Source organism: Triticum aestivum, chromosome 4B (genome assembly GCF_018294505.1).
Source record: "Triticum aestivum cultivar Chinese Spring chromosome 4B, IWGSC CS RefSeq v2.1, whole genome shotgun sequence".
Taxonomy (NCBI): domain Eukaryota; kingdom Viridiplantae; phylum Streptophyta; class Magnoliopsida; order Poales; family Poaceae; genus Triticum; species Triticum aestivum.
In genome coordinates this window covers 645,453,659-645,464,830 of record NC_057804.1, presented here as the reverse complement: position 1 = coordinate 645,464,830, position 11,172 = coordinate 645,453,659, and the positions used below count along the sequence as shown (strand labels likewise).

The 11,172-nt window shown below is 40.8% G+C and overlaps 1 protein-coding gene across 1 annotated transcript; it reads right to left on the bottom strand.

Annotated features, from left to right (window-relative positions):
• Positions 1-6,986, bottom strand: LOC123090343 (kinesin-like protein KIN-14E). The gene is made up of 14 exons (XM_044511685.1): positions 6,873-6,986; positions 6,171-6,251; positions 2,825-2,996; positions 2,385-2,658; positions 2,085-2,246; positions 1,778-1,993; positions 1,647-1,684; positions 1,339-1,499; positions 1,125-1,250; positions 858-983; positions 535-606; positions 363-425; positions 178-260; positions 1-58 (listed from the first exon to the last, which is right to left on the bottom strand). Exons 1-14 carry the CDS (start codon positions 6,984-6,986, stop codon positions 1-3), a joined length of 1,746 nt encoding a protein of 581 aa, XP_044367620.1.
• Positions 6,987-11,172: the final 4,186 nt, after the last annotated feature.

Here is an 11,172-nt window from a genome sequence, read left to right as displayed (position 1 = left end):
CTACCAAGGTAAAACTACATCTACAAATACAGTACAGCAACGAAACCCCTCCCTACTCCTACAAACAAACAAAGTTACAGACAAGTCAGTCACTACTCATCTCAGCTCATCTCATCTCATCTCATCTACAACAATAGAGACACACACCTCAACGCTCGCAGCCCCAGCCTACCTCACCTAACCCACCCCTTGATCTTGTTGCTGCTCGCCACCGCCGCCTGCTGCTGCTGCTGCCTCGTCACCCTGGAACCACAGAGACTCTGTGTCAGCTACCCGGTTTGGTGGTTTCAGAATTTACACCAGGATGGATGATCAAAGAAACCAAATACGTGCACATGCAGCACAGCTAGAAAATAACCAACCTTTGATTCTGCAGCTGATCTTTGTTGTGTCTGCTCCTTCAGTTTGACCTCCAGCTCCTCAATCTGAAACAAGAAAAGGCACATAACCAAATCAATCCAAGTCTCTTGTTGTTAATAATTCCCATTGATTGATGATTGTTATCCAGGTAAAAGATTCAGTTGAGTTCGGTACCGTTTGCTTAAGAGCTGCGACCTCAGAGTCTGACTGCTGCTGTTGTCCAAGCTTACGCTCCAACTCCTCTATCTGCATGGGTAATATTATATTATCTGCCTTTCCTTAAACAATTACTACTCCCTCCGTTCCTACATATAAGTCTTTTTTGATATTACACTATAAACTAGATACGGATGTATATAGACATATTTTAGAGTGTAGATTCACTCATTTTGCTCTGTATGTAGTCCATAGTGGGAATATCTAAAAAGACTTGTATTTAGGAATGGAGGGAGTAGCTGTTAACGACATTAATTAACCACTTCCAATTCCTACGTTACCTTGTGCTGTAGCGCACTACACGCTTCTTCCTTCTCCTTCAGTTTTCCAGAATGCTGATTCTGCTGCTTTTCCGATGTAATCTGAGAATGCATCTTAGAGTCTAGTTGGCTTTCAAGCTCCTTCACCTTCAATCAAGTTATTACACAAAGTCTATCAGCCACAATTTACAAGTGAAGAAAAAGCAGCCTAGAAGAATCAACACAAGATTCAGTCACAAGATATTTGAAACTGAAATATTAGCCTCCTCCTCAATTGCACAGACATACCTTGTCTTCCAAGTTTTTGTAAAGCTGCTCTTTTCCCTTGGCTTTATTCTCTAAATTTTGACACTTCTCTTCCAGCTTTCTCAAAGATTCCTCCTTCAGCTTGGCTTCCTGCTTAGACCTTTCAAGCTGTCACACGTTCACCCACCAGAAATACCCATCAGTTCAGCTTCAAGCATTCACAGAACTAACAAGCTTCAGGAATATCAACACTCACCATCTGTTTGACCTTTTGAAGCTCGACTGTGTCGACCTGCTTCTTTGCTGGGCCCAGTTCTATACCATGGATATGGCTAGAAAAGTTCAACGAACTCAAGGTTTCCGACGCGTCGTTGTCGGATGGGCTAATTTGCACAAACATTACGACTTTCGAATCGCCTCATGTTACCGCAATTGTGGAGAAGAACAGAAAAGAACAAATTAATCGCATGGCCAAGTGAGAGAATGCAGAGGAACAGAAATGGTCAATATTTTGTATATTGTTCATATGGTATTTGTTCCAGAGCAACAAACAAATCAATTTACCTAAAGAGTCTTGGAGCAAGTGCGTCAATTTGGAATTCCTGTGCACAAGAAAAGTATCAAGACAGTAAGAAAACAGGAGCAGAAAACAGGAGCTGATAGGTGCAAACCCGTTACTGACTCAGAGTGCAAACCTGTAAGGAATGTGGCTGCTTCTGGAAGCAAGAGCATAAATGACATCGCCTAAAGCAGAAAGCGACCTGTTGATATTTTGTGCTTCCTTGAGCCGATCACCTTGCGCGTATGTCTTGGCTAACTGCTCGCTTCCAACAAGATCTACCAACCAGAGCTTACTTGTTGTACAGCCCCCATTTATCAGGTTCTTTGCTCTAACCATGATACAAAGCATGCTGAAAACAAATTATAAAGGTCAAACCATTTTTACCACAAGCAGGAAGGTACTCCACGGACAAATGAAAAATAATGTTAATTATGACCAACCAGTGTGAGAGACTGCTGTGTTCATTCACATTGTTTGACCCTGTAGCCCTCGAATTGCTTCCAGTTTGTAAGACATCCCAAACTTCATTTATGTCCTCAACTTTGGCCTCAACTATGCCGGGCACATGATGGGATCCTTCACCTGCTTGTTTGATCTCCAACCTATATATGCAAATATATACAGGTTACCACAACATGGTACTATTGTGAACAAAAAATGAAGGATGCCGAAGGAAAGTGGTTGTACTTAGATGAAGTATTGTGAAACAAAATGAAGGGTACTAAAGGAAAGTGATTTACTTCTGAGATGAAGGGGATGTTGCAAGGAGGTCTCTGATTTGTTCATTGTACACCTCAAGCACACTAACTGATATGTTGTACGTGACAGTGTCTTTTCTCTCCTCGGCAATCTTGAACAACTCCTCCAGAGTTCTATAGTTTACTCCTATGTTCCTTTCAGTCCCTTCCATGGCGAAGGTCTTCCCAGTTCCTGTTTGTCCGTATGCAAAGATGCACACATTGTATCCATCTAGCACTGACGTGACTAGTGGAGATGCATCAGCGTAAACCTCAGTTGTTCATGGATACAACTTGTATATTAGACAAACAAAGAAAATTTTATGATTGTAAACTCCAACATTACTTGGAAGTGTAAACTAGAATTAGCAACATTCGCACTGTAAGGACAGTTGTGAAAGACAACAAAAAGCTAGTACAGGCTCCATAGTACCAAGAGATACCTTGGTCATCCTTTGGGGTGTAGACTCGGTCAAACTTGAATGTCTTTTTTGTTGTTCCTCCATTCATAATCCCAATGTCTCCATCATTTGCTCCATCAAAATAAAAGGCTAGTGATTCATTTGAGATTAAAGGTCGTATTCGGCAGAAAACACGAATATTTCCTTTAAGATCCTGCACCACACAAATATTAAAAACAGATATACTCTATGGGATCACAAGGGTTGAAGAGAGTAAGTCATTACAAGTACAGTGTTATGTAGCTTTTTGCGCAACTTCTCTCCATCCACAATTATTTTATCAGCTTCCGTTAGACGTAGCTGTAGGTCCTCCGAAAATTTCTTTTGTTTTCACACATTGCATGCATTGCCTGCATTGTTGTCAAATAACCAACATTAGTTTTAACTAACAAAATTAAAGTATGTTATTATTGATAGGAAATATTTTCAAGGTCAAGTAAATGTAAGCGGAATCTTGAAAGATGTTTTGCTAATTATTTTGTTGACAACGAAGAACATGTCTCAACATTACCACTCTTATTTTACTTGCAGTTATAGTGCTATTTTACAGCACATGCTCCGTGAAGATTCTGATACTTGCTCCTTTGATGTTTATGACAGGTTGTCTGATTTTCAAAAAGAGATATTCAAGTAAGAGTTGCTTCCAGAGGACCTTTACGTGGTCCACACCCACATCCTCTTCCAGTTCCAGTGGAACTCCATCTCGGAGATGGTCTGATCTGGTGTAGTGGTTGATGGGGAGCTACTATGTTCTGCTCTGTTCATACCTGCAGCAATGCTTCCACGTCCTGTCTGCAGTTACAGGTGCGTCGATCTCCATTCTCTCATTTGTTTTCTTCATGTTCTTGCCCGTGTGTGTCGCGTGTGTTGCTCTTGCACTCCAGAATTTTTGGTAAGCTATGCCATTCTTTCCCATTACTCAGATCTTCCTTGCCTTGTCCTTTGACACAGCCATCATTCATTCGGTGTTTTAACTTCTAAGTTGTGTTGTGAGATTAATTTGGTGCAGATTACAATTTCAATGAAGGATGAATGGTTTTCCAGATCAAGTGGAAAATAAATAATTCTTTAGAATATTTTTGTTCTGACACAAATATATGACGTGGGTCGAATGGTAGATTGATTAAAACTTTTGTAAACAGTATACATTGAGAATAGCTATATCAATTATTCTTTCCTGCGAGTTGAAATAAAATCGTTGTAGTTATGAGCCTGGAAACGGCTTGCTCGTTTTTATTAATTTAGATTTTCAAGTTCTCAGATAAAATGTTCGGAAACATGTTCGTGTTATCTCAAAAGCTAAGAAGTTGTGAGTGATGCCTACATGTATGAAGAAATAGGTGGGTCATTTGTCCCTCTAACAAACAGGGTCATGTCAGATATTGAGATGGTCCTTGGTCAAGATATATAAACAACTAGCAGATACTGAAACTAATGTTTGAGTTGTCCCTCTTAACAAATAGGGTAATGTCATACTATAAAATTTTGAAACCAATATTTCACCTAGCCATGCCTTTGGTAGACAGCAATACCTGTACGTAGGAAACCTCACTTGTCTTGAAATGTATTGAATCTTATAGTAATGTAGGTAGCCAAAGCCAACTCGAATCATTGGTTTGATTGATGGATTAGCAAGACACGCATATGTGAAAGCTGATTGGATAGCCACTGGAAGGTAATTAAGGTGCCTTACATTCATATTTCTTCTACTCACGGTGGTTACAAGCTATGTTTATATTTCTTCAACTCACTTGTGATTACAAGCAAGGAGCCACATGCATTTGTATACGCCTATGCCTATATAATCAAGCAAGGAGCTACAATGTGCTTTCGTAGTCTTCCTTATTAGCTCTGTTTATTTCTCATGGAGTGGCTGACGTATATAGTGTTGTAAAATAAAAACTACCGGGCAAGCTAGCATATTGCCATCTGCGAGTATTTCCCTTCATCTTAGAAAACTGGAAATGCTGAAGAACTATCATGCAAGCATATTGGCATCAGACTTCAGGTGAGACTTTAGTTTACATCATCAAAGTGCTATTGCTCCTAAGATAGTTAAGAAGATTACTTGAAATTGGAAGAAATTGCTTTATGGAAACTCTACGTGTGATATACTAATTAATAAACAGGTACATAAGTTCATTCACCAATTCGCCATCAATTTGCTATGGTTGTCTTAAGTCATGGGCTACTAATGATATATAAATCTAGAGGTTGAACTCCTATTATACGCTGACTGCTGTCGATTTTCAAGAGAATAACAAGGCATGCTACCTGCTCTATTCTTCCGTGCATAACTACATATGAAGTTGTACCTTATCATCTACAGTTTAAAAAAATCATTCTTTTTTTTTCATTTCTCATCACACTGATTTATACACTGTAATTATGTTGCAACCGATTGCGCCAAAGCGAGCCACTGAATTGGGCCAATGGATAGAAACACATATTGATGTATCTGGGCTCAGCTGGGAGGTGAACAACATGGACAAGCAGTAACTGACCCAGGCTGGTACTCGCTGGGCTGAAAAGCCATGACACCCTTGCTGTGTATAATTTTGCAATGTGATTATCCATGCATATTATTGTTGCTTCGTACTTTAGGCATTTACATGTGCATAATAATTGTCCCTTCTGGCTACGATGTAAAGAGTACAAATTATTTCTACCTTTACACATATGCAGTGTTGGTCCTAGATACGAGGCTTGATGTTTTATATCTCAAAGAAACCTAGTACTCTATTCCTGTTCGATTTCAAATCGTGCTTTATATTGTAAATAGTGTAAAAGGGTGAAAGTTTGTTCAATTAAGTAGTAATCTAATGATACATATACAATAGTGAATGCCCTTCAGGAGCAATGCCTCCAGTGCTTGCTGGAGATGAAAATCATTTTCTGTGCTTCACAAGCTGCTTTGTAGCAAAGTTAAATACTATGTTTTTTACAGTGAGGGGAGATACTCTGTTTTTCGATGGAAGATACTCTGCTTTATGGCTGGGGGAGCATGTTATTTCGGTCCTATTCTAAGCTAAATAACAATTGATTACGCTCTCTGTTGATTTTCGTGACGTAACTTTTTTTAGGCTAACCACATCGCGACGTACTCTTGATGACGTGTTTTTTGTATTGAGGACCGTATGCTTCATGAGGTGATTGATTTTAAGAATAAAGAAAAAACATCCATGAAACAAACTTTTGTGAGTGAATTCTCACTGCTTCTATCATCTCAATTTGGCAGGAACAATCTTCCTGTAACATTGAAGAAAAAAAATTAGCCAACTTGATTCCAAATGTTGCACATTCAATCATCTATGGTATATAGCCATACCTCAAGGGACGTTATCGTGTTTATCATATTTGTGAATTCCATCTCCTTGACTTGATTTGCGTGTTGCTTCAAAGTTTCACTCTGCATATAATGCAAGGAGTTATAGCATTAACTATCACAGATGCATGAAACAAAAGATATTATGACCTCTGTTTTCGAGTCGAGCGACTAGTCGATCGCAAGAGCAGGGGCGAATCGACTCCTTGCATGAGTCGAGCGACTCAAGCGACTAGTCTCGACTAGTCACGACTAGTCGCCATAAGTGAGTCGAACGACTCAGTTTTTTTGGGCCCCCAACAGTTTTTTGTATTGCTTGGCCCATCAGCCTATCCCGGCCCGGGAAACATATAGATCGATGCATCCCCCCTCACCCTGACCTAACCCTCTCCCTGGCGGACGCAGATCGGGTGACATGCAAACGGCATGTCACCATGTGCCTCGCGGCCTTCCATCCACCGACCAGCCAGAATCCAACGGATAGCAGCACTCCAAGGCAAAAACAACATCCAGACACAGACCAAATCGAGCACGGGTCAGCAGAAAAATCTGGTGGGGAAGGCAAGGAAAAGGCGGGCTTTGGCGCGGCGATTCGCCGGCGTCTCCTCGCCTCGCGGCCTTCGGCGGCTGCCGCCGCTGTCGCCGCCCGCCGTCAGCCGTCGCCACTGAGGAGAGGCAGGGACGAGCGCCGTCCGCCGCGGGAACCAGGGCCGAACGCCGCTGCGGGTCGGGGATGAGCGCCGTCCGCCACGGGAGCCGAGGACGAGCGCCGCCGCAAGCGGGGATGAGCGCCACCGCGAGCTGGGGACCGTTCATCATCGTTAGCAACCTCTTCTCAGGTCCCCTCTCTCTCTTATTCCATTAGTGCCAGAGCCGGAGCCAGCTCCAGGGCTCGTCCGGCAACTCTTCACTGCAGATTAGTCTGATTACTTGCTTAGTAGTGATTTTTGTTGGGGCAAGCTAGCTGATATCGCTATGCACGAGCTTTGCCCAGGCTCCTCGCGCTGTCTCTGATTAGTGCACTCATATGTAGGCAACAAAATTGAAATTGGTATTTGTATACTGGTAGAGCTAACCATAATGTACCTCATGCTGTTGTATTTGATATAATTGGTTGTCCAGTCACCGGTATAAATATGGAGACTTGCAGCGAGTTAAGTACTTATGTGCATCTCGATAAGACTATAATCTGCTAAGCTTTGTGGTTTCAACATAGGAACTACTTCTATTTTGAGTCAGCACTACATTTCTGAATAAATATGGAGACTTGCAGCGAGTATTGTACTTCTATTTTGAGTATACACTATGGAATTTGGCAGAATTGTGAGTTGTGCAATGGGATCGATTGGCAACAGGATACCCGAAGTTGGTATGCGGTTCAGAAATTCGGATGAGGCTTGGGAGTTCTGGGTGCAATATGGAGATCACATAGGCTTTGATGTGAGGAAAACAAATACCATCAGAAGCAGAATTGATGGAACAATCACTTCATGTAGGTTTGTTTGTTCCAATGTAGGCATTCGAAGGAAAAGTCAAATAGATCACGAGCCGAAGCGCATTAGAGCTGAAACAAGAACCAATTGTAAAGTTCGGATGATTGTTTCATTTGATCGAGTGACCAAATTTTTTGAACTCACCGAAGTTGATTTGGAACACAATCACCTCCTTCAATTGGCACAAACCTGTCACTCGTTGGCATCACAAAGGAAGATTTCAGATGTGCAAGCTTTGGAGATAGAAATAGCCGATGATTCTGGAATTATGCCAAAAGCTTCACATGAGGTTGCATGTCGTCGAGCTGGTGGGAAGTTCAACGTTGGTTACACTTTGACTGACCAAAAGAATCATTTGCGAACCAAGCGGCAGCGGGAGATGGCTTATGGACAGGCCGGTAGTATGTTGAAGTTCTTTCGTGACAAGATAGCTGAGAATCCATCATTCCAATATCATTTGCAGTTGGATTGTGAGGAGCATATAGCCAACATATTCTGGGTTGATGCTAAAATGCTACTTGACTATGCACACTTTGGTGATGTTGTCACTTTTGACACTACATTTGGCACGAACAAAGAGTATAGGCCATTTGGTATTTTTCTTGGGCTCAATCAGTTTAGAGAAACAACCATTTTTGGTGTTGCATTGATGTTTGATGAAACACGCGACTCATTTATATGACTCTTTGAGACATTTCTAGCCGCACACAATGGAAGGCAGCCTAGAACTATCTATACCGATCAAGATGCAGCAATGGGAGGAGCCATAGAGAAGGTCTTCACAGAATCATATCATGGACTGTGTACATTTCATATCATGCAAAATGTTGTCAAACATTTAACTCAAGTCTGCTTTTACCTTTGCCAGATCGCCCCCCCCCCCCCCCCCGGCAGGCAGCGGCGATATGGTTTGGGCGGTGGGGAGTGAATCTCGCCCGCCGCCGACGAGCGAGGAGGCGAGGGATGAGGGCGGAGCGGGCGGCGCCAGCCGGCGTTCTCCTTCAGGCGGGCGGAGCGGGTTAGCGGCACCATGGCGGCAGCCGGCGGCGCTAGGGTTTGGGCGGTGGGGAGAGAATCTCACCCGCCGCCGACGAGCGAGGAGGCGAGGGAGGAGGGCGGAGCGGGCGGCGGCAGCCGGCGTTCTCATTTAGGCGGGCGGCAGCTGGCGTTCTCCTTCAGCCGGGCGACAGCCGGCATTCTCCTTCAGCCGGGCGGAACTAGGGGTGGGGAGTGAACAGCTCGATGGGAAAGGTTTCAGGAGAATTTTTTTTTTTGAAGCTACGGGAGAATTGATTTTAACCCCCCCCCCCCCCCCCCCCGCGCGTTTGATGGCCTTTGATCTTAAACCCCTTTGTGTCTAGAGCAGTTGAAATTAAAGATTGCATTTGTTTATATTGAACATTTATACTTTGACATACTTTATCCGGTTTCTAAGCGTATGTCTTATTCTACCAATACAACTTTTAATGTACTATCTTTAATATTATATTAGATATAAATAGTTGCATTAAATATGGAATTACCATGTTTTAAGATTACAAATACATTTTCACGGTCTAAATGAAATTGTATAAATTTTACATTCTAACTGAGTTGGAGGTGTAAACTTGTGTTACATTGGACTTTACTCTAAATGTAAGCAAACATTAATATTATAGTACAATTGAGTTTAGTCCTTGCAATGTGATGTGGTGCATTCATGTGTTTCATTTGTCTAAGAAATATTTAGGTTGCTTGACTAATTATTAGTAGACCGAAATTAGTTAAATCTCAATCAATAACTTGTAGCATCGATCCAATGTTGAGATCCATGCAAGAATTATTTTCTCTATGCTCTAACATTATTATTGTTTGCGCCTATATGAATAATATTTTGTAATGTCATGAATCTTTTTTTAGATATGTACAAAAAACGATTGAGTATTACTCAGTCAAACGAGCAAGTCACTATCGTATTTAAGTATCTACAGAACCTGCTAGAGTTATCAATCTAACAAATATAGATTTTAAAATTTTATGGCACACAATATTATCAAGATTAAATGTAATGGTGTGTTTGGTTGGTGGAACATAGTAGAATATAACTCCCAACAGAGAAATCTAGTAGAATATAATGGAACATATCTAGATTTTAGTGATGGTGCAGTATAACAACTAGGATGGAATGAGATGGATGCACCAGAGGGAATATTGAGCCAATATAATACAGGGAATCAACCCATAAAATCAAATCTGCAAAATTTTCACATAGTGGATATAGAATAGCATTGGGAAAAAAAATCATGCACATAGTTACACTTCTAGACTGCCCCATGCCATTGGACTGGATACATCATTGTAGTATTGCATCATCTTAGATGTTACTTTTTTTAGGCAAATCTTAGATGTTAGTTTTGGGAGCTCTTTTATACCGCCTTTAAGTTGTGTATATGGGGGTTGTGCTTGAAGGCATTCAGAAGGGGCTGGCAAGTGGCAATGACCCGTTAATTCGTTTTCGTATATTTTTTTACCAAACAATTCCACAAAACTATTCTATATTTAATATTGCTTGTTCATTCTAAAATCAACTTAATAATTGATAATTATATATATATATATAATATAAATATTTATAATGGAGAATTTATATATAAATGTAAACTTTGCTACATGGAAACGTACATATATTTGAATACAAATATTCATCTCATAATTATCCATACATGTAAAAGTAACCAATTATGCATTAGAAAAAGTTCATGTATTCAAGAATAGTTTCATGGAATATGTTCTGTATTCCTACTAAAAGGATAATCGAAAAAGAATTGAAAGAGAAAAAATAGAAAAATGATGAAGGAAAAAGATACTCCCTCCGATTCATAATAAGTGTCGCAATTTTGAACTATCAAAAGTGTGACACTTATTTTGGATTGGAGGTGGTATTAAAAGAAGAATCCAAATAAAAAACGCAAGTGAAAAAATGCATCGTTCACATATTGGGCTCTGGCCGTGGAAGATCTTAGCCGAAGTTTCCTTAACTTCCCGCTATGAGTATGTATGAATTCAGGTTACGTTTTTTAGAAGTATCTTGCTATATTGAACGTTGCCTCTCCTTCCTGTTGCACATAAGGCAAAATTCCTTTCTCTATCGACAAACCGTTAGGCATGGGAGTAGAGAACAAGTGTCTCATTCCAAGAATTTGAATACAATGACGACCACGGCGATCCAATACCCGCCGCCGCCATCTCTTTCGATCGCTCGGGGTGATCGATGAGATCCAATGACCTCCACTTTTTTTTGCGAGGTAATATGTTTCTCATTCATAAAATAAAGATCCGGTTACAAGACACGTAATCACCGACATTATATCTGAAAGGATAGGTGATGAGTAGCAGCGAATGAAGTGGATAGTAATTAAACAGTATTCTTAAAACAGATTAATAGCCAAAAATACAAAAGCATCTTGAACAATTCAGAAATTTGAATAGTAGATGAAATGATCCTTGAAGATTCTCATGTGAGTTCCTCTTTT